The 23,795-nt window shown below is 45.0% G+C and overlaps 1 protein-coding gene and 1 long non-coding RNA gene across 2 annotated transcripts in view; one reads left to right on the top strand and one right to left on the bottom strand.

The window, feature by feature from the left end:
- The window catches only part of MYO5B (myosin VB), a 390,702-nt gene that overhangs the window by 676 nt on the left and 366,231 nt on the right, over positions 1–23,795 (bottom strand). Inside the window, exons 32-39 of the mRNA XM_023207571.2 lie at positions 22,200–22,293; positions 19,775–19,918; positions 15,901–16,052; positions 14,027–14,116; positions 11,788–11,938; positions 10,161–10,446; positions 9,370–9,544; positions 8,000–8,080 (exon numbers count right to left, since the gene is read on the bottom strand). Coding sequence (XP_023063339.1) covers positions 8,000–8,080; positions 9,370–9,544; positions 10,161–10,446; positions 11,788–11,938; positions 14,027–14,116; positions 15,901–16,052; positions 19,775–19,918; positions 22,200–22,293 — 1,173 coding nt within the window. The remainder of the gene's footprint in view (positions 1–7,999; positions 8,081–9,369; positions 9,545–10,160; positions 10,447–11,787; positions 11,939–14,026; positions 14,117–15,900; positions 16,053–19,774; positions 19,919–22,199; positions 22,294–23,795) is intronic.
- LOC111539667 lies at positions 11,920–23,696 on the top strand. Its single transcript, XR_002730747.1, has 3 exons — positions 11,920–12,008; positions 13,027–13,089; positions 22,270–23,696. It is a non-coding gene; the product is annotated as an uncharacterized LOC111539667 (long non-coding RNA).

The following is a 23,795-nucleotide window of genomic DNA, read 5'->3' as shown; positions in this document are numbered from 1 at the left end:
TAGTGGAGTGGCCAAGGGCATGAGTTTTTTTTAGGTAGACAGCTTGAGCTCTAATCCTGGCACCACCCTGGGCAAATTCCTGAATTTTTCTGTGTCCCAGTTTCTTTACCTGTAGAATGGAATGGGAGAAGAGTATATCACATAAAATGGCAGAGTATGAAGCTCTAGGGATTGGTCCCTCCACTGAAGCTACCCTGAACTAGAAACAGTGATTGTCAACTATCTTGTAACTCTGGAACTTGATTGGACATTTATAAACAATTGGGAGAGTGATTGATAAAGGGAGAGGCTGCTGATCTTTGCTAAGAGAACTGTGTGTGTGACCCAGCTACTATCCCCCTTCTCTTCAGCTCCCCTGAAGCTATGGGGATAGCAGTCCATATTCCTGGAGTAGCTAGCTGGCCAGGGCAGGCAGTGGGACATTGTCCTCCAAAAATTTGGGGTTGTGCACTTTGGTTGATCTGGTGGGTCCCAGCAGATGCCTGTCTTGGTTAGACATTTCTTGGGATGCAATGGCTTCCACTAGTGGCATCAACTAGAAAATTTAAAGGCACAGAGCCCCTCCCTGCTTCCTATTTGAAGCCAGAAATTTTAGGAAAAGTACAAAAACTGAAATGAAAAACTGACTAGAGGAGTTTAACAGTAGACTTCAGCAGGCAGAAGAAAAGATCAGTGAACTTGAAGATAAAGCAATTGAAATGATCCAGTCTGAGAAGAAAATAAAAATAATGTAAAAATGAACAGAGCCTAACAGATCTACTGGACACTATGAATTGTACCAACATACACATTACAGTAGTACCAGAAGGAAAAGAGCAAAAGGGGGCAACAAAATATTTGAAGAAATAATGCCTGAAACTTCCCAAATCTGATGAAAGACATGTATGTAATCATCCAAAAAGCTCAATGAACTCCAAGTAGGATAAAGGCAAAGAGATTCACAGTGAAACACATTATACTAAATTGTCAAACCCTAAAACAGAGAGGGAGTCTTGAAGGCAGTGAGAAAGAAGTGACTTGTCACATAAAGTCATCCCTCAGTATCCATAGGGGATTGGTTCCAGGAATTCCCACAGATACCCAAATCCATGGATATGCAAGTACTGCAGTCGGCCCTGTAGAACCCATAGATACAAAAAGTTGTCCCTCCATAGCTACAGGTTCTGCATCCTGTGAATACTGAATTTTGAATCTGTGGTTGGCTGAACCTGCAGATATGGAACCTGTGGATATGGAGGGCTGACTGTATAAGGTATCCTCAAATAAGATTAACTGCTGTTTTTTCCATCAGAAACCATGCAGGCTAGGAGGCAGTGGGATGACACAGTTCAAATGCAGAAAGGAAAAAATCTTGTCTGCTAAGAATTCTAAATCTGGCAAAACTACCCTTCAAGAATGAAGGAGAAATTAAGTCATTTCCAGAGACAAAGAAGGACATTATATTTTAATAAAAGGTTCAACTCATCAAGAAGATATAATAAACATCTGCACCTAGCAACAGAACCTCAAAATATTTGAAGTGAGAACTGACAGACTTTAAGGGAGAATAGTTCTACAGTAATGGTTGGACATTTCAATACCCCATTTTTAATCATGGATAGAACCAGATAGATCAATAAGAAAATAGAGGCCATGAACACTATAAACCAATTAGTCCTAACAAACACATATGGAACACTCCACTTAGCAGCATACACATTCTTCTCAGTGCATATGGAACAGTCTCCAATGGACCTTGTGTTACACAAAACAAGTCTGAATACATTTAAAAAGATTAAAGCCATATGAAATATTTTTTGATTATGATGGAATGAAACTATAAATCAATAAATGAAGGAAAACTGTAAAATTCACAAATATGTGGAAACTAATAAGTTCTTAAATAGCCAATGGGCTAAAGAAATCACAGGGGGAATTAGACAATAAAAATATAATAAACCAAAACTTATGGGATGGGGCAAACGTAGTGCTAAAAAAGTTTGTAGCTGTAAATGTCTACATTAAAAAAAAAAAAAAAAAAAAAAAAAAAAAACACCTCAAATCAATAACCTAACTGTATACCTTAAGGAATCAGAAAAAGAGCAAACTAAACCTAAACCTAGAAGAAATGAAATAACACAAATTAGATGGAAAAATAGAGAATAGAACAATACCCAAAACAAATGAAATCAAAGTTGGTTCAAAAAATTGACAAACCCCCCCCTTTTTTTTTTTTTTTTAGACGGAGTCTTGCTCTGTCACCCAGGCTGGAGTGCAGTGGTGTGATCTCTGCTCACTGCAACTCCACCTCCCAGGTTCAAGTGATTCTCCTGCCTCAGCCCCCTGAGTAGTTGGGATTACAGGTGTGTGTGAAGACTAAAATGAGAAATTAGCAAATCAGAAATGAAAGTGAGGCCATTACTGCCAATTTTACAGAAATAAAAAGGATTATAAGAGAATACTATGAAAAATTTAACACCAACAAATTGGATAACCTAGATGAAATGGACAAAATCTGAGGAACACACAAACTACCAAAACTGATTTAAGAAGAAACAGAAAATCTGAATAGACCTGTAACAAGTAAGGACACTGAATTGGTAATTAAATATTTCCCAACATAGGAAAGCCCAAGATAGACTTCACTGGTGAAGACTATGAAACATTTTAAGAAGAATTAATACCAGTTCTCAAACTCTTCCTAAAAATCCAAGAGGAAGGCACACTTTAACTCATTCTGTGAGGCCAGTATAACCCTAATATTAAAGCCAGATAAAGACACTGTAAGAAAACAAAACTATATTCATCCCTTATCAATATAGATGTAAAAGCCCTCAACAAAATGCTAGCAAACTGAATTCAGTAAAAGGTTGAAAGATTATACACCATGACCAAGTAGGATTTATCTTCAGAAAGCAAGGTTAGTTCAACATAAAAATCAATGTAATATACCACATTAACAGAATGAAGAGGACAAAACCCACATCATCTCAATTAATGCAGAAAAAGCATTTGCCAAAATCCAACTTTCTTTATGATAAAAAGATAAATCCCTCCATGATAAAGACCATAGGTAAAAACCCACATTCAACATCACAAATATCATACTCAAAAAGTTTTTCCTCTAAGATCAAGAATAAGATAAGGATGCCTATTCTTACCACTTCTATTCAGCATAGTTGTAGCCAGAGCAATTATGCAAGAAAAGAGGTAAGAGGCAGCCAATTTGGACAGGAAGAAGTAAAATGATCCTTTTGCAGACAACATATCTTACATGTAGAAAAATCTAAAGAATTCACACACAAATATTGCTAGAGCTTCAGGAAAGTATATAATAAAAAACCAACACATAAAAATCAGTTGTATTTCTATTCACTAGTAATGAATAATCAGAAAGAAAAACAATTCCATTTACAATAACATCAAAAAGAATAAAATACTTAGGAATAAATCTAGCCAAGAAGGTGCAAGACTTCTGGAAGAGCCAAGACCTCAACAAATGGAAAGACACCCTATATTCATGTACTAGAAGACTTAAGATGACAATACTACATACAGCAATCTATAGATTCAATGCTATCCCTATCAAGATCCCAATGATGTTTTTCGCAGAAATCTAAAAAATCCCAAAATTCATATCAAACTTCAAGGGATCTTGACTAGCCAAAGCAATCCTGAAAAATAACAAAATTGGCTGGGTGCAACGGCTCATGCCTGCAATCCCAGCACTTCGGGAGGCTGAGGTGGGCAGATCACCTGAGGTTTGGAGTGCGAGACTAGTCTGGCAAACATGGTGAAGCCCCATCTCTACTAAAAATGTAGAAATTAGCCAGGCGTGGTGGTGCATGCCTGTAATCCCAGCTACTTGGGAGGCTGAGGCAGGAGAATTGCTTGAACCTGGGAGGCGGAGGTTGCAGTGACCCGAGATTGCACTACTGCACTCCATGGGTGATGGAGTGAGACTGTCTCAAAAAAAAAAAAAAAAAAAAAAAAAAAAAAGGAGGACTCACACTTCCCATTTGAAAACTTTTTACAAAGCTATGGGAATCAAAACAGTGTGGTACTGGTATAGGACAGACATATAGACCAATAGAATATAAGGACCCAGAAAAAAAAAAAAAACCTCATATTTTTGGTTAATTGATTTTTGACAAGGTTGCCAAGTCCATTCAATGGGGGAAAGGGCAGTGTCTTTGACAAATGGCGCTGAGACAACTGTATATCCACATACAGAAGAATGAAGTGGGACATTCACCTTACACCATATACAAACATTAACTCAGAATGGATCAAAAACTTAAAGGGAGCTAAATCTGTAAAACTCTTATCATATCTGATAAGGATTTAAAATCAAGATTGTACAAATAACTCCTACAACTCAATACTAAAAATGCAACAATCTAATTTAAAAATGAATTAAAGACTGGAATAGATATTTCTCCAGAGAAGATACACACATGGCCAATAGGTGCATGAAAAGATGCTAGTCATCAGAGAGATACAAATCCAAACCACAATGAGATACCACCTCACACCCATTAAGATGGCTATAATTTTAAAAAGCTGGAAAATCACAAGTGTTGGCGAGGATGTGGGGAAACTGGAACTCTCATGCATTGCTGGTGGGAATGTAAAATGGTATAGCTGCTGTGGAAAAGTTTGAGGTTCCTTATAAAGTTTAAAATATAGAGTTACCGTATGACCCAGTAATTCTGCCTCTAACTATATGCCCCAGAGAACTGAAAAACAGATCTCAGCTACTTGTGCAACAATGTTCATAGCAGCATGATTCCCAATAGCCAAAACGTGGAAACAGTGCAGTTTCCATCAGCCAATGAATAGACAGAATGTGATATATGAAGGGAATATTAGTCACTAAAAAAAGGAATGAAATTCTTATGCATGCTACAACATGGATGACCTTTGAGAACCTAAGTGAAATAAGGCAGACCCAAAAGAATATCATATGACTCAACTTATATGTGATATCTAGAATTTACATATAAGTTAATATAGAAGCCTACCCAGTGTTGAAGGGAAGTGAGAATATTATTTGCGCAAATGGGTAGTGTTTCTGTTTAAGATGATGAAAGAATTTTAGAAATAGTGGTGATAGTTATATAATATTGTGAATATACTTAATGCCACTGAACTGTACACTTAAAAATGGTTAAGTGGAACACACATACCCCAAAACCATGAGATGGGGAAGAGTACCCTTCTCGTAAGGTTGTGAGGATTAAAAGAGTTAACAGGTATAAAGAACAGAGTACCATCACTGGCACATAGTAAGTGCTGTATTTGCTGTTATCGGTTTTATAATATGCTCCTTTGTTCCTCCTGCCCGTGCATTAACCATTAATCTCTGAACCATGAACTGCTGGTAGAAGCTGTACTTTTACAAAAGTCAATAGGGTTAACTGTGGGAGTATTGCCAAAAAGGAAAATCAATTATATCCTGATTTTGTGAAAACACAATTTATTTTTCTTAAACCTCGAAACAGGCCATGGGCAGTAAATACATAGCAGCATTTGAAAAGTGCTGGGAAACAGGTTTACAGAATGAAGTCAGTTTAAGCATGGCATTGTAAGATGGTTCTATAGTGGCAGGGGAACCTAGAATTGCCCACGTTTTCATCCATTACCCGAATTATGAATAGAAAGCATGACTTAAATTTCCAGTACCCATGTGTTTGGCATCTTGAAAGATGGGCCAAAATTTTAAAGTAATTTTAATCATTTGAAAAAGAGGTTTGAAATAATGGGAGAGAAGTTTAAAGGAGAGAAAGGTATTTAGGGAGGAATAAACAACAAGCCTCACTAATTCAAGATACTCAATGATGGCTCTGATATGGCCTGGCAGAATGATTCTCTGGGACTGTTGAAGGCTCACACACATCCCACTCTGAGTTTTGCTGTATTTATTTCACGAACCTATCGCATGGCATATGTACGTAAAATGTGAAATAGCAGGAAGCTCTGGGAAAAAAGTCATCTTTGTAGCACTTAAGGACCCTTGTATTTCTCCACATTAGTTAGATGTGACAGTAGACTTCACTACCTAAAAGGTTTGAAGAAATTTTAGAGAGTATAAAAATGGGAAAAGAAAGTGAAATATTACCTCTATTATCACAATTCAACAGCAAAAGGCATGTATACATTTAATCAATTAAAATTTACAAGGTGGTCATTTCACAGAAATCCTCCTGTGAATGCTTCGGTGAGTTTAACTTCAAATTTACATTTTTAAAGGTCAGTATAAAGCTATAAAAAGCCCACAGCACCCAAGCAATGGTTTGTTTTAACAAGTAACTTGTCTTTATCACACAGGTGAGTTCAAATGTAGGAAGGTGGGATTGTTCACCATTTCTTCTGAGCACTGTATAGGTAGAAACAGAACATAAAGCTATAGCTCACCAAAAAAAAAAAAAAAATCTTTTGATGGAACTGTGAGACACTGAAATTGATTACTGAGTAAGATTCAAAATCTGACTGTACATACTTTCAGAGAATATTTGGGCTTACTTTCATTATATTTTTCCTTTGTCCTTAATCCATTAAACCTGCAGTATGACTTGGCATGTATTTTTTAACCTGAATTCTCATAAACAGTGGGGTTGCCAATTTATGAGCAGTTATAGTTCTCCCTCTAATGTGTGTCTCAGATATTCAAAACCAAACAAGACTTTCTAAACTTGCACTTTTGTGTAAATTATCAGCCCTCCATAAAAATCCACATAATGGGTCCAGGGTCAGTCAGATATCTCAGTGGCTTCTGTCATCAAACTCTTCCCATTCAGCATCTGACTATGAGCATCCTAACTGGATATTTTCTGTCTGCGCCACCTGCAATCCCGTTGTTATATTCATGTTGGTGAGTAGAGACTCACTCTGCCTGCCCCGCTCTGTGGCCTGTGTCTTTAACAATCGACTGTGTTTCTGTCATTGCCCTTAGGAGAACAACCTTTAGTCTGACTAGGCACCCCTTCCCAGATGTTTGGCCTCTGTTCCCTATTTAGATGCTGGGCCAAAGTTCATTTAGATTGTTTTTGCCATGGCTCTTTTCAAACCCCTTTTTAGCCCTTTTCAGGGCCCTCTAAATCTCTGGATCTACACTGAAACACTGTAAGGAGCTCCAAATAAAATTCTAGGAGTATTCCAAAGGGAACAGGTTCTTGTACAAAGCTCCATGTTTCCTCATGTTTCTTCAGTGTCTTTGATAAACCTCCATTTGGTCCCCTTTTTCCTGACTCTCCCTCCTCTGATCACTTCCCCCTGCACCCCTTTTTAATCCTTGTTTCGTGTCAGCATCACTTCACTGGCCAATAAGGTCGTTTCAAAGTTTGAGGGAGTGCTATGTCTCCCCTGAGGTGCTCCCCACAGGTAATCATGGGAGAAGAGTGGCCTGTTTTCTGAATCACTGCGACATGACTATCATTCTAACACTGTCACAGTTACTATCACAATGCAAAGGTCAGGCACTCAGCCAAAATCACCCTGGGCTCGGCTTGAGGAAGCTCATCTTTAAGTAAAAAATTCCCATCTTAGGAAAAGACAGATTTAAATTACCGTTTTCCCTAGTACGTTTTCTTTCAAGCATTTTCCTAAAAGCAAATATTGTAAGTCTTAGACAAAGATTTAAGAGCTCAAATTGTTTTCTTTAAAGAACATTTCTTAGTTCAATTTATGGTTAGGACTGATATTCTGCTTACATTGTTAATTCCATTTGGTGCTAATAGTTCAGTAACATGCCAGTGGCAAATGAAATAATGCTTAAACTATGTCTATAATCTGAGAGGCAGAGATTGTAAAAGTTGAGTTTTCTGTGTGTAAATAGTAAGTTACTCATGCGTGATACGGTTCATGTTTACCTATGTAGAAAGCCTAGGGATGTAAGGTCTCCCAACATATATGTAACCAGTATTTTAGTAATAAAGAGAAGCAAAGTTGAAACCCAAATTTTCAATTTCCTTTATAGTCTTAGACTAGGACTTTATAAAATTACTATTTTAAAACTCACCTGGATCGTTCGTATAAAGGCCACTGTTACCCGTTCTTCAAATTCATTCAGGGGAGTATAAAGGTTTAAAATTTTGACAATCTGTTGGGGGTAAAAACAGAATTTAGCACACAGCTAAATGAACATGAGACAACTGTTGAACTTTAAAGAATATGTGACATTGGAACAAGAGTATGATCCTTTTTAGACAAGGCCCACAACACAGATGGAGCTGGACTGACGTTTACACTTGGAGCCTGCATCCAGTAAACTAGAGCCCACAGCTTTGCCAGGTGGATCTGAGCCCTCTCACCGAATTCATGTCTCCTGTAAACCCACCTGCCCCTCCCCACTATGCTTGTTGGTATACACAATGAGGAGTTTAGAATGTGGTAGCCTGAAATCCTTAGCCTCTTATCTACTAGTAATTTAAAGGTTTCTTCTGAAGAGTACTGGAGATCTTACCTTAGATGAGAAAGGTCTTGTTTAATACCTAACTACCCCCATCCCCCAACATTATTTACAAATGAGTATTTCAACAGGAGATACTCTTTTGTCTGCCTACCACTGGTTTGGTAGAAGTAGACTGCCCAAATGCAATGCCAGCTGCATTCTAGAAGCAAACTTATGTCAAGTGAAATGTATTTAAAGAGGAGAGAAATGTTTGAAGACTTTCTGGAAATGTTTACAGAAGGAAGCAGTTTTTTTAAAGAGTTTAATATATAATATTTTAGTAGTAAGTGGAAGAGGTAAGGAAAGGTGTTTACTTTGCTATATTAAGATGTGTTTTTCTGTACTGAGTTTGGATTTTGTTACTTATCTTTCGGGGACTGGCAATGTATCAGCAACAGAGTCATTGTTATACATTTTTTAGGGAAAAGGAAAGTAATAGTTAAATGCCCCTAAGTTCTTAATGACTTCATTTAAAACAATATAAATAAGTGTGAGTGAAAATATGACCATATTGAAATTAGTTTTAAAGAAAACTCTTTTTCTTACAATTACAGTTGTAAAGAAAGTAAATACCTGATGCTGCCAATTTCTGAAAATTTGTGGATTTCTATGTAAGAAACATTCCAGAATTCATTACATTTAAAAAAGTTTTTAGCTAAACTTGACGTTTTGTGGGTTTGCTACCTTATCTTTTTAAGTGAGTAAGATGGATAGAGAGTTACGAGAAAACAGTATCCGTGACATCCTTTTTCACAGACCAAATGGTTTTTGGTTCATCTAGGAATATCCCATTAGCTGCACTTCAAAATTGTATCTTTAGGGGTATATAAAGGGTGGGAGTGCAACACTAACAAATAACCACTAACAAGAACAGACTTGGAATGGATGCTGGGCTTGCTTGGAATATCATGGTTGACAGAGGTGCAGACTGACTGTACCTGCTGGGTGCTGAGGGAGGTACACAGGGAGCAGATGGCCTCTGCATCCTCCTGGGTTTTCTTCTTCAATTGCAGGAGCTGGGCTGCTTGGATCAGAGGTTCCATGGTCTGAACTGCTCCACTCTGGTGAAGGTTTCTTCCCCGAAGCCACTCCTCAAGCTGACTTATATTGTACCTTAGCCATAGGTAGAAAGCAAGCTATGTTAAGCTGGTCCTCCTGATTGACTGAGAAGGGGACACCTGTTGAGTTTTGCAGGCCAGCTGCAGCTAGTGTCATTATTTATCTCACATGGTTAAAAAGCACGGCAAGTGCCTTGCACTCAGGAACTATTTGTTGAATAAAGAATGAACAAATGAATGAGTGGGTACTTAAAATCAAGCAAAGATGAAACACCTGAAGTGTCTAAGTTAACGGGGAAAAACAGGCATTAAATATACTGAATTGTAAGTATTTATAATTAACATTCACAAATGTATTTATACTTCTATGTGAGCCTTCATGCCTCTTAACTCATTTTCTCTTTGATCTATCTGCTTTGTATTTAGTCTTCAACTTAGACTGTGTCGATATCTTTAAGCTTTGAACTAATGTGTTTACCAAGTCAACCATCTCAGTGTTTGATGGATTTCACCAACAGATAAAAAGGTGATGGATTTGAGTCACAGACTGATGGAGACAAGGACTGTCAATTAGATTTGGATTTCATGTTTAGAAACAGCAGTCTTGTGTTCTGATTCTAGTCAGTGAGGGCCCACTCCATCTGTGTTGTTGGGGGGTGCTCCTCTCTTACCTGAGTTGCATGCCTGTGCTCCAAGAGCAGACGTCCTTCCGCAGGAGCAGGTTGTTAAGAGTCACTGCGTTGATCATGTAGAAGAGCTGTTTGAATACCTGCAGGATGATCTCAGGGTCCAAGCCCTGGTCACACATGACTGTATGAAAGGCATTCATCTGGCGGATGATAGCTTCCAGGCAGTATGAGTTATCCCCATCTGCCATGCTGGAGGAGCGCTTCCGGTAGCCGGTGGGCTTCACACCAGATAGACCCTGAATGCTCTCATTTTCCAACATGGCAGAAACTGAAAGAAAAGCACACTTGGAGAAGCTTGCATTCCCCACTAACAATGCAAAGATTGGACCACTCAAATCATTTAGTGCTCGGGACTTTAGCAATGATACCACCCAGAGGTGTGCAATGTTGACATGCTCAGGAACTTACAACATTTGGCAAAGAATTTCTAATGTGTTGATTTCTGTATGGAATAAAACAGCTGTGGACAGCATTTTCACTTAAATTTACTGACGATTAGACAAAGATGATGGGCATGTACCAGCTCGATTCGGTATCACTGGTGCTGAAGTCCACAGTTTGAGAATTGAGCAACCTGGGTGTCATCCTGGCCTAGCCACTGACTATGTAAATATGAGCTTCATTGGTCTGTCATACTTACTAAGCAGCAATTGACTATGTACCAGGGGCTTTACGTTCAGTATCTCAATCTTCCAACAACTCTCTGAAGTACTACCCATTTTTATGAGGAAGTTGAGGCATAAAGAGGTTAAATAACTTGTCTGGGGTCACACTGATAGGGAGTTGCAGGGCCAGGATTTCAACCCAAGTCTCTCTGACTCCAGAACTGGGGCTATTAACCTTCTCATTATTCTGAGTATCTCCAGCTTGACATGTCAGTTCTCCCTCTGTCTGGTGCCTTATAAAAAGATTTCCAGACAGGAAAGAGGGTTTGGAATAAACCTCATTTCAAGTAATGTATTTCTAGATTTGTCCTTCTTGGGATTCACCCATAACCTACTTGTGTTGTAAGAACCTTGGGAAAGCATTTTGAACGGGTCCAGGTACAGTTTCTTTCCCAGCCTTGGCGGAGCACAGTGAGTAACGTATCTACACATCATTTTTCCTCTGATTGAAAATGTAACTGCTCTCATTTCTCAATTCTGATTCCATGTTCAGTGCCCAAGTACACTGCTTGGCTCAAAGCAAGTGTCTAATAAATACTGATGCATTGTGCCTACTGCTGTGTCCTTTAGCATGAACACTCCTGCTTTTTTCCGTGAATCAAGTTCATAATAGGTTGAGAGAGTTATGTTTTTTCACTGTATATGCATTTGTACCTTTTGAGTTTACATTTATTATGTATGAAAATTTGGGAAAAAATACAACATATTACAGAAAAAGAGATAAAGGGAAAGTCATCTATGCTTCTGGCACTGTGTCAAATACTTTCACTGCTCTTCTTAAGCATGATGTGCACACCTCAGTTCTGCCTTCACTGGGAAGGATCTGGCTATCTGGAGGTCATGGCTAATATATCTGGTTCCCGAAAGCCAGAGGGTGCTGACCACGCCTTCCCCTCGTTTCAGACCCCATGATGAGTGATGTAGCTCTCCTGCTGCCAGCTTACCTATCATCGGCTGTAACATGCCCTCGGCAATTTTAATGAGCTGCTGGTAGATCTGAATGGAAAGGTCACTCAGCACCTGACGGTATTCGGTGAGGTCAAAGTTCTTAAGACAGTGTTCGTTCTGCTTTGCAGTGTTCTGAGTCATGAAGCCCTGCAGAGGGAGAGGCGTGCACTACTGAGTTCTGTGGTCTGTTGGGCCCAGCACAACTTCCGGTGCTCCGGTAACTTTAGTCATCTATTTGTTGGGCAGGGGGCCTACTCAGGCCCCTCCTATGTAGATGATGTTTTACAAAACCCTGTCAGTTCTTTGAGGCCTCATTGATGACCCTTGAACTTGAAGGTAATAGAAAAACTCAACATGAGAGAGAAAGCCTGAATCGCTCAGTCCAAATCCCCAAGGCGAAGTGATTTCCCTACAGTAGCAAAACCCAGGTTGGTACCAGGTCCAGAGAAAGGGATCCCTGCTTTCTCACTTTGTCCAGTGCTTTCCCCAATATACCAAGTCCCCCTAAAATGTTAGAAGATGTGCAGCCTCTAAAGGAGTGTGGCCATGGGCCAGGTTATATGCTTGTATGAGGAGAAAGTTTATATAGATTCTATCACTGGGTATCAGAATTAATAGATGAACTAAAGTGATTTCATAGCTACAGTACTGTGTCCTCTTAGCTTTCTGTATTAATCAGATGAAATAACACGTAAGTTAACGCAACTGCTGATATCAGGAGGACTCATATGACCAATGTCCTTTTCATTCAGGCCGAGGGAAACCAATAGCAGCCAAAAAGATTAGTGCTCCCAAAAGGGCAACCATCTTCAGCAAGGCCTGTTGTACTGTGTCAAATACAAAGCCATCTTAATACAAACAAAAGCAGGCAGAAAAGGGGGTAATTATAATCATGAAGATAGAGTCAACCATTCTTCCTTGTTATCTGGACTACATGGATCTGGTTATGCTGTGGTTCAGGTCTTGACCCAGGTTCATATTCTCTGACCCAGAGAATATGAGCACCACAGCCTAATGTAATGGAGTTCTAGGTCCTGCTCTAGCCTTATATAACCTACAATTTAGAATGTGTATAATATTGGGAAAAGTGATGGACCTCAATGAAATAACATTACATGTAGTTCTATGCTTCAAGTAAATGCTTGGATATTACAATTTTGTAACAGAAGGCAGGTGGTTTCAAATGGCCAATGGCCATTTCTTTAACCTTTGGCCCATCCCTTTTATAATAAAAGCAGGCCATCAAATGAAGTGCTGGTTCTTAGGAGAGAGATGGAGTCAAGCCAACTGCAAAGAAGGTAAGACTGAAAGGGCATATCCTCTTACTAACCCAGGGAGAAGAGTCTGTCAAAATTGGTTCTGGCACCAAAGATGAAACAAAGCTTTAAAAATGGTCGCACTATTTTGGTTTACACTATGTCTTGACCTTGGGAAGGGTAGATGGTGAGATATGTGAAAGGAAGGGGAAGAAAAGTCGGGAAGACTACAGGAACCTGTGAGTGGGTATGTCTGGAACGAGTTGGGATTCTCACCAGAGAAACTAGAATGGAAACAAGCCACATATTACTAGGTCACTGGGCAGAGTGCAGAGCATGGGAGAAGTTCTTTCAGGGACCAAAGCTGGGAATGTGAGTTCCAGAAAAAGCTGGGCCTTACAGGTCTGGTGTGGATTGTGAAGTGATGGGGTTAGTTGGGCCTCAGGTCAAGGAATCCAATTTGGATAGATGCATGGAGCTGGGCCTCCAGGTCAGTTTGCACACACGTAGTTCTGATTACGGCATGCCTCTTTTCTTGCGGCCATCTTTGTCTATCTTGAAAAGGACAGATTAATCAGTTGGCTTAGGAGAGATGGTGACCCAGTAGGCAACTGAGCTTCCTGCCAGTATCCATTGCAGTGGGGCTCTTCTAGAGCTGATATAGAAATGTCAGGTTACAAGAGTTTCATGGAGACTCCCAGGGCCTCTATTGATGATGAAAGGTTATGCAGACTCTACTTACATAACCCAGGAGTGCTTTCTGGGGCCCCTTGGGTTCATCAAGGCCTCCTGGAGGCAGGTCTTCTGTGGCCGGCCTTATTCCTGCTTCCAGCCACGAGGTATGATAAAGTGTGCCCATGGTCTGAGGACCTCAAGGGTGCTCCGAAGACCCCCCTGACCTCTGAGGGGATACAAAGCACTTCTCAACCGCATTTGGATGAAGCAGAAACGCCTGCTGGGTGCCCGGCTCTTCACTCACCTCATCCCCGCTGTACTGCTTCAGACAGTGAAGAAGGCGGCAGGTGTTGGATAACCAGAATGACGTCATCTCAAAGTCATCATTGTGCTTCTGTGAAAAGAAAAGGACATCCTCCGCTCTAGGTGGCTCCCGTCTGGTGAAATGCTTCCTCAGTACCTCTCTCCCCACATTTCCTACCCTTACCTAGTGTTCCTGAGCAGCCCTGAGGCTGGGCAGGGCACTTGCCAGTCACAGGGTTGAGACCCATTGCTAAGAGGCTGCATGAGTGTTCCTCTGCCACCAGGGATGGTACACAGAACCCCCGTCTTGGTCCCCTCATCAGTGGTGCACATACAGGGACACACATAAAGGACAGGCTGCCTTCCATGGCTGAAGAATGAATGCAAAGCTGAGTGACAGATGAGACTCTGCCCCAGCAGCCCTGGGCTCTCGTCTAACCACCTGGGCTCGCTGACTCTGTTTCTCAAGTGCCAGTTATCCAACACAAAGGATGCTAAAGAGCACAACAGCAAAATAGTTTGGTGTCCCATTTATCTAGACGTCAGATGCATCATGGCTTTAACTCTCTAGAAAACAGCTATAAACCCGAACTAGGTGAAAAAGCCTGCTCAGCAACCCAAACAGCTATGAGACAGCTGCTGCATTAAAACTGATGACTTCACACAGCTCATGCTGTCAAGTAAGCATTATCATTATCAAATGACAGAGTGGTATGAGATACGACAAAAAAAAAAAAAAAAAAAAAAAAAAAGAAATGAGGTTGAATAGAAAGTGACTGGTGGGGCTGGGACATGCTATTTTAGCTCAGAATTAGGGACGGCTTTCCTAAGGAAGTGACATTTGTATCAGCCCTAAATTGGCCTAGACTGGCCCAAGATTCCAGCTGGATGGTGCTCATGAAAGAGGGTCAACGCTGGAGACACAAATCTGAGAGCCACTAGCACGCAGATACATGTTTTAGAGCCATAAGTGAATCAAATTGCCTGTGGAGGGCAATGCAGCTACTGAGGGCAGGAAACCAGGCTGGCTCTGGAATTCTTAGAGCAGCAACCGGCAGCTCAGTGGACCCCAGAATTGGTTCAGACTCAGAGCTTTTGAGAATGGCTTATATTCTGGAAGCAGCAGTGTGTGAGAACTAAAGATTGTCTCTAAGAGCAATAACACTCAGGACACAGGCCTGCTAGCCGGCAGAAATCCCTCTCACTGAGGGCTCATCTCCCTCAAGAATCTCACCTTCCACTGCCTGGCCCTCGCCCCTGTGTGGACAGGCCTCACCTCCCTGTAGGCCAGTCTGTTTCTGCAGTGTCTGCACTGCATTCAAGAAGAGGCTTGGGCCTTCAGGTGGCATTCCGGAGCACCTTTAACACCCTGAGGCAAGCCCTGTCCTGGCCCAGGCTGCCTCACCTTGGGAGGTGATGGAATGTCACAGCCCTCCCTGTGTTACCCCCAGGGAAGAAAGCACCCAGACCCTTGGAAAGGTGGAGGGCCTGTGTTTCAGGGGTGTCCCTGAACTTGCTCCAGGGTGAGGACCACACATCCTTGGCTGCAGCAGGATGTCTCCCTAGCACCTCTGGCAGTGGGCAGGCCAAGGCTTCTGTAAGCATTGGGCAGGTCTGGAGGCTCAGCAGGGAGGAGCTGGAGGGCTACCTACGCCAGAGTCCTGGGCTTCCTGCCATTGCTGGGCCTGAGCATCATCCTTCTCTGGGAACTGCCAGGCATCCCGGTTACATGGATGCTTCTGTGGCTCATTTACCTTCAAAGTTGGAGCCTTAGGAGAATTCACTACAGCCAAACCCAGACACAGAGAAGCAACAGTGAGGGGCTGGCTTCGCTCCACCCACCACAAACCATGACCTTCTGCAGGGGCTGCTTACTTTCAGGACTTTCTTAATGCCGTTGATGGTGGAGGTCAGCAGGGAGTGCACCTTGAGATCGTCGTTGGTGTAGTCCGCATGCCGGATGCACATGTAGAGGATATAGGCGGGGAGACAGGGCACTGCGCCCGACAGCATCTGGGGCTTCAAGTCTAAGGGCAATGACAGCAGCAAGTGGCAAGAGTTAGATCTATGGGGAACAGTGGAGGCTGTCAGAATCCTCATCTGAATAGAGATGTTTTCAGTATTCCCCCATAGCTCACCTAGGAATAGATGTCTCAAAGAGGATTGGGAGAGAAGCCACCCAGGGTACCCGAACTCCCGAGCCTACTACCAGTAGTTTCAGACACTGTGGTTAGAAACACAAACAAAACTACATTCATAATTATTTGCACTACAACACTGAAACAGGCTTCTGCCTCAGCCTAACGACAGGGAGGAAAAGTGCCTGCAAGTTACATAGATGCCTTTGTCCGCAAGCAACAGGAGTCCATGGCAAAAGGAAGGCTGAGGACAGGACCTAGCTCCCACATGGGGGCAGGAACTCCTGATTTGTGGGCACCACCACTTCCAGAAGGCAAGGACTGGCTCCAGAATTAGACAAATTGTATGTTCCCAAAGACAGGGCCAGCCTGCTGAGGGCTGGGGAGGCTGGAACAACCTCTAGCCCATCAGTTCAGGAACAAATTACCCAGCCGTACTTGCCCAGCCTCACAGCCAAATAGGTCAGGCAGGCCCCCCTCCCCCACCCCAGTGCCACTGCTCGGCATGCATCTCTCCAGCCACTATCCTACTTCCCCCAACTGCTCTCCTCTGTATCCCACAGATACAGCCTAGGCAAGGGCTGCTCTGGCTGGACTGGAAGGGCCTTGTGAGTCCCCCCATTAACTGCAGACTCAGCCTTTTGGCCCTTTCTTGCAAAAGGCTCTGGAGGGACAGGAAGCAGCTGTCAGACCATTTTCTACTTCAGACCATGCCAGGAGAGCCAGGCTTAAGGCAACAAGTGGTGGTAGGAGGCCAGAGAACCGGGGGGAAGGCCTGGTGCAAAGGCAAGATGACAGGTGAGAACGGGGCAGGAGCCCAAGGCCCCAGGGGTCTCACCATAGCTCTGCACTGTATCTCCAGCCCTTGTTCTTTACACTCATATCCTCCCAAACAAGGCCTCATGAGCCACCTCTAGGCTCAGAATGGGAATGAAAGGAGGCCACCTCCCTCCCACCTGCAGGTGGGCAGTATCCTTGCAAACCTTCTACCAGGCTGGTCCTGGGCTGGGCTGCCAGCAGCTCCAGTTGGTACTTGGGTTACACCATCCCTGCTCCAATGCCTCCATCTAGTTAAATGCCAACTGTAGGCCATAATACTCTTGAGTACATGGTTGACATCTGGGTATTTTATAGGTCCAGCAATGGCTGTGGATTGGCCATTGGCTCTAATTAGAATGCCAGTCACATTTGTCCAGGAAAATGCATTTTGTAGGCCCAGACTTTCAATCCATAACTTCTTACTTCAAGCCCGATCCATGTGCAGATTGCAAACAACTTGTCCTGCCTTGGAATGTTCTACTGTGATTGAATTAAGCTTGTTTGGGCTCCCCAGCTAAATGTTAGCATCTTGGAGAACAGGGACAACGACACTAGTTTTATTTCTCCTCCACAGCAACTGGCCAGTGCCAGGTACCTAACAGGTAGGTGGCTGGTGGTCAAGTTTTGGCATTTGTTTGGATGGGGTATTTTGGAGGGAAGACGACTGCGGGATTTGCCTAGGCAGCTCAGCAGGAGATGACCTTTCCTGGGGCCACCTGAGCAAGGGTCCTCTCATGCTGATGGCAGGGCTTTCTCTGTAAAAACCCTGGCAAATGGCCGGAGGGAGCCACCTGTCTGACACAAGCAGCCTTATTTATTGAAAGTTTCATTCACCAGAGATGAAAGGTTTGTTCCTAATTACGTTTGAACGAGATGCAGTCTGTTTAAGGAAGTTTAAGATAAACTTAGGTCACATTTAATTGCTGGACAACTGTAGGGAGATTAAGCTTTATAAAAGAGCAAAATAAGAAGCGGGCTAGTAAAAACACACAAAGCAAACAGCTGGAGCAAATCAGTTCAAGGCAGACGCCACAATCCGTTCTTCCTGGGTCCCTCGGTCCTAGGCAGTGCTCAGCAGAGTCCAACTTCACTTTTATGTAAGTTTCTCTAAAATAATGCTCGCCTCTCATTTGAACTTTAAATATTCCTGCAAAAGCTACCACTCTGAAATCCTCACATTTGAGAAGGGTTCTGCAGTTTTAACACAGCACTTTCGCCTTTGTCATACTTCACAGCATGGGGCAGGCAGGTCAGTGTCATCACCCCCATTGCACTAAGGCGCCATGGAGAAGGGAGCTGCTGGCTCAGGGTCCAGAGGATCAGACCACCAAAGGTTTCTCCTTTTTCACACAGGACTCTCTCCTCTAAGACTCTTCCTGGCTCTGCAGGGGAGTGCAGGACTGGGTTGGTACAGAGCAGGGAGGTGGCCTGTTGCAGCCAGATGGGGCACAAGACTGGAGAGGAGGGAGCTGGTACGACCAGCAAAGCAGCACTGGGCACACACCTGAGCAAGCTGCACAGGTGACACAGACTCCCTCCTGGCCCTTGCTGAGCAGCCAAGAGGGACTCAGAGGGGCGGCAGGGGCTCCTCTTTATTCATAGAGAAAACCTCGCCCTCTTGGCAGCTAGTGTGGAAAGTCTTTCAGTTCTAGGAGCCCAGCTGGGGAAGGGATTCTGAGCAGTGGCTCTCACAGCTGCCTGATGGTCCTAGGGAGCACAGGGGGCTGGGGGGTAGGCTGGCCAGCCCTGATTCAGCCACATGCCTGGATGAGAAACTGCAGATGATCACAGGGACGGTAAAAGCCAACCCTGATGAACTTTGACAGTGGGACCAGGGTGATCCCAGACAGACTGCATGAGCTCAGTGTTCCCCAGATTTTAATGAGCCTGTGTATATCACCTGGCATCTTGTTATGTGCCTTGCAATCCAGGAGGCCTGGCATGGAGCCCAAGATTCTGCATCTCTCACCCCTTCCCAGGTGATGCTGATGCTGCTGGTCCAGGGATCATGTGTGAGCAATGAAATATGAACTTTCATTCTCACAACTCCAAGCCAGCGGCATCATTCCCTTTCCTGTGCTCTACACAAGAACACGGGTGAGTAGCACCGCCATGGCCATATATGGCTAGTTAGGAAAGAAGCCAGGTCTGAACACAGCCCATGTGATTCCAGAGACCACACCCACATGTGCTGTACCACACAGCACTTTAAACTGTAAAGTCCTAACCAAACAGAAGGAATCTGAATCCTTGATCCACTGCTTCCCAGCTGTGTGACCTGGGCAAGTCACTAGAGTGAGTCTCTGTTTCCTTCATTGTCAAATGAGAAGGCAGCAGTTCTGACTTAAAGGGAGGTGGTGAGGATTAAATGGGGATGAGGGTGATGTGCCTGGCAGAGGACCTGGCAACTGGATGTGCTCCAAAAGCGTGAGCTGCCATCATTGCCCAAGCACTGTGGCCCATACAGAGCTGCACCAAGGAAATGGGGCTGTGGCTGCTGCTGAGGAAAAGCATGTGGGTGGCTCCCCTCCCACTTCCATCCTATGGGCAGAACAAAGCAGCGGTGGGTCTTGCCATCAAGAATAGCAGCTGGAGACAGCAGGAGCTGGGGGGAGGATGAGAGTGGGTGTGGGGAGAGGAAGATGGGGGTGGGCACAAGGGCAAGCAGGAGACAGAGGGTGGGGGCTGTGCAGGAGGTAGAGGAAGGGGTGCAGGGGTTATGCTGGGGATGGAGATAGGAGTGGGGGCAGAAGGAAGGGCAGGCAGCATGGGGTGGCACAGAGGGTCCTGACCTGTCACCAGGTTCCGGATGAGGAGGGCCTCGTCCTCTTTGTGGTACTCCAGCATGCCCTGAAAATCCTTCTCTTTCCGCTGGACTGTGACCTGCCTGTTGAGCTCATGGCGCTTCCTCTCACTCTGGGCCAATGCCTGGGCAGCTGAGCAGGAAAGAAAACAAGAAGCATGGATGAGACTTCCAGCTGTAGGCCTGAGGGTAGCGGGCATCTCTGGTGGGTAGAGGATGGGACCTGGGGCAGGGGAAGGGGCATCTCTGGCAGGTGGAGGATGGGACCTGGGGTAGGGGGCATTCTGGGTTCTCCGTTCTCCAAGCTCCCAATCTCTTTGTGGCGTCTGTTCCTGCAGCCAGAGCCACACTCCAAGTGTAAGCAAGGAGCTCAGCATCCAGCACTGGGGTCCACACTCTGGACAGGGGAGAGGAAAAATCCAAAAAGGCAGCAGGCAGGTTTCAGACCAGAGAAAATCTGTGAAGGATGCAAACCAGCATGGTCTCTCACCACTCCTGCACAGCTGTTTCTCTTTCCCTCCTGACTTGTGAGGAAAGGGGATACCGTTTTTCTGGGAAGAGCTTGGCCTCGACCTGGCCCACTACACTCAGTTCCCTGTGTATGGCCACCATGCAGTCATCATGACGCAGCCGCAGGGCAAACCCAGGTGTTCAGGACAAGGCCTGGGCACTGTCTGTGACCTGTGGGCAGTGGATTAGGGTGGTGATGCTGATAGTAAGGACACATCCTCAGCCTCTAAATGCAGGTTCAGGTTTAGGAAGCTGCCAAGTGCAGTCTTCGCAACTACATATGATGGTGACTATTTGGGAAGAGTTTCGGTGGCAGGGTTGAGGGTATAAAGGCCTGGTCAACCCTCACACAGGCCTCTCCTCAGCCTCACACCATGGTGGAGGGACAGTGGGCATCCACAGAATTATCCCCAAATGCATCTCAGTGCTGACTGCATACGGGGCACTGTCCTAAGCGTGGGAACACATACAACGGCATGCTCAATCTGTCCCTGGCCAGCTGAGCTAAGGAGACACATCTGTACGTTCACGTGGAAACACTATGACACAGCTCAGTCAGGCACCAAGCCAGGAGTATGTGATGTGGGTGCTGGTGGTGGTGGGCTGGAAGGACCCCACAGACGAGGTGGGATGAAGGGTGGGCGGGACTCTCACATCCAGGTTCAAAGGGGCTGATCCACTGGGAAAGGACCAATGGAAGAGGAGCAGGGCGAGTGACAACCAGGGTGGGAGGGTGCTCCATGAACTCTGAGTGGCTGGAGGGAGGCTCTAAGTGGAGGTGGGGGAGAGTGTGAGAGGATGAAGGCTGGCAGACAAGGGCTGGGATTTCATTCTGCAGGCAATAAGGCGATGGCAAAGGCTAGACAGTGCTATGAAAAAACAGGACTGGGAAGCTACTAAGCAATCTGGTAACAGGGGACAAAAACCGGACACAGGTAGGGGCAGACACAGAGAAACATCAGAAGAGAGGGAGTGATAGGTCTTCAGGAGTAAGCAAAGCTTGAAGCCAAGAGACTAGGAGAATGAGAACTGGAGGAATAGCAAATGAGAAATCCAAAGTTGGTGGGCACATAGGCAGGTATCAAGAGATGTGTCCCCCTGGATAGAGATCACCGACATCCCTGCCCTCTAAGAGCTTCCAGTCTAGAGGAGCAGGAGATTAAACAAGTAAAATGACACCTGTGATCAGGGCTGTGCTCGACATGCATGTGGGGTCAGGACTGTCTAAGACAAGACTCAAGCCCTGGGCATGTGGCTCCCGAGCTGAGGGTGGAAAGATGCGGAGGGGTATCCGAGCTGAGGGTGGAAGGATGCGGAGGGGTATCCAAGCTGAGGGTGAAGGATGCGGAGGGGTATCCAAGCAGTGAGGGGCTGAAAGACGGTTCCAAGCAGGGTGGCATATGCAAAGAATGACACAGTGAGATTTGCAGCAGGGAGTCAGAGGGAGAGAACATTCTAGGTCTTTCTGGAAGAGTTATTTAAATCTCTACCTGAAGATCCCAGATTGGAAGTTTAATTCTGACATCCCACAGCACGGAGTGAGGACCTTGGGGTCTAGGTCTTTGTGTTACACAGCATTCTTTCACATCAGTCTTGCCTCCCAACTTCAAGCCGTTTGAGCGCACGGACCACCAGGTCACCTCTGCGTTCCCCATTCCTCTAGCCCTGCAGAGCCTTGCTCAGAGTAAGCACCCAAACTGGCTGAATTCAACTGTCTTTTGTCCATATTCTGGCAACTGCAGCTGTGTAAGCTCATGGGATCTGACTTCTATCGTGTGACTGGACTAGGCAGAGCCACCAAGAAATCAGTGAAGTAGGAAGAATGTGCAGAGGGCAGGCAGCTCACACCCACAGGCGTGGCCCAGTGTACCTCTGCTTCACAAAACACACTCACACCCCTCTACCTTCTAGGTCCTGGGCTTTCTTCATGTAAATCTTCAGTTGCTTTTTGAGCTTCCTCTCATTCTTTTCCAGCTTTTCTACCAGTTCTTTAAGGTCCTGGAAGCAGAGAAAGCAGTGTGAGAACAGACATCAGCCAGGCCTGGGATGGTGGGGGTAAAATCCTGCTTGGAGTAGAGGTGACCAGTGCGGCCCGTGGGCAGCCGTTGGAAATGCGCCAGTCAGGGACGCTGCCTGAAGAGCTGCTCCTCACAGGCTGTTGCCACCTGCTCTGGAACTCAGGAAGTGGGAGATGATGAGTCAGAGTCCATTCTCTCAGTAACGACACAGTGAGACTCCTCCCAGGTCAGGCTCTCTGGCGCCTTGCTGAATCCCAAGGCTCCCCAAGCCAAGCCTCCTCCTGTTGCCATGCCAACCCCCCAGGAGACATACTCAGCCTGGGAGTCCCAGGGTGGGGCCAGCGGCACCCTGGGAAGGAATGGACAGGTGGAGGTGTGAGAATGCAGGGGGCGGGGAGGTTGGAAAAGCAAGAGGGCAAGTGAGATTATCCAGGGCCTAGAGGCAAAACAGGACACTGGTGTGGCCCCAGTCCCTAGCAGCTGTTGCCACTGGAAGCCCATCAGCCCACTGAGACCTAGGACAGCAAGGCACTGGGGGAGGAGTTTGCTGTCATTAATGTCACCTCCATGCCAGCTGAGCAGTGGTCCTCTGTGGCCAGGGACACAAAGAGGAGAAGAGAAGCCCTGTGCTATCACCATTAGAGCCGCCCTTGGCAACTAGAGCGTGACAGGAAGACATAAGCGAGTATTCCATGGTGGAGCCTCTGCAAACACATTGGGTGACTTTTTAAGACCAGCCTGTTGACAGGAGTTGGTCCAGTTCCAGGGCTGTGGCTATCCCAAGCTATACACCTAGTTAGAGATGTTGTTAGGGACTTTATTCATCTTGATAAAGAAGCAAATCTTTAAGAATGCGTCTTGAGACATCTAAAAACCCAGCTTAAATAACAGGGGAGGCAGCAGAGAGTAAAACCTCAGTCAGTGACCTAAGAGCGGCCTCTGTGTGAGAGGGTAGTTGGTAGAAAGGACCCAAGTGTCTGGAGAAACTTGAGCCAGGAATCTCTGTGGCTACCGAAGGTCTCCTGTGAACCCCGAGTTCTACTCAGACTCCGTCTCCCCCGTTAGGTGCCTTCCCAAGCAGCACCAAAGCATGTGACATCCCTGGCTCCCCGGTTCCGCTGAACTGCCACCCCTGCCTCGTGCTCATATGACCCTGTCCAGATCCAACCCCACTGGATCCTCAGCTACGGCTCTGACTCTTGCAAAGGATTAACCAACACGTGGGGCCACACGACTTGGCCAGCCCAGTGAATGGGGAGCGCAGGGCTGCTCCAGACCGGATCAGGACTAGGACGCTGGTCCTATGACCGCCATCAGTCCAAAGCTCCTCTGTGCGACATTACCAAATCCACAAGATAAAGTATTTCTGATGTCTTTTCCACCATGACTTTGAAAACCCTCACCACACCCTGGGAGGACAGACAATAAACGCGCTAACACCTATTTGCGGCATCTTATACACCAGATGCTTCAAGAAGGAAA

Source organism: Piliocolobus tephrosceles, chromosome 18 (assembly GCF_002776525.5).
Source record: "Piliocolobus tephrosceles isolate RC106 chromosome 18, ASM277652v3, whole genome shotgun sequence".
NCBI classification, from domain to species: domain Eukaryota; kingdom Metazoa; phylum Chordata; class Mammalia; order Primates; family Cercopithecidae; genus Piliocolobus; species Piliocolobus tephrosceles.
Note: the sequence above shows the minus strand (reverse complement) of the source record. Positions and strands in the feature narration are given on the sequence as shown.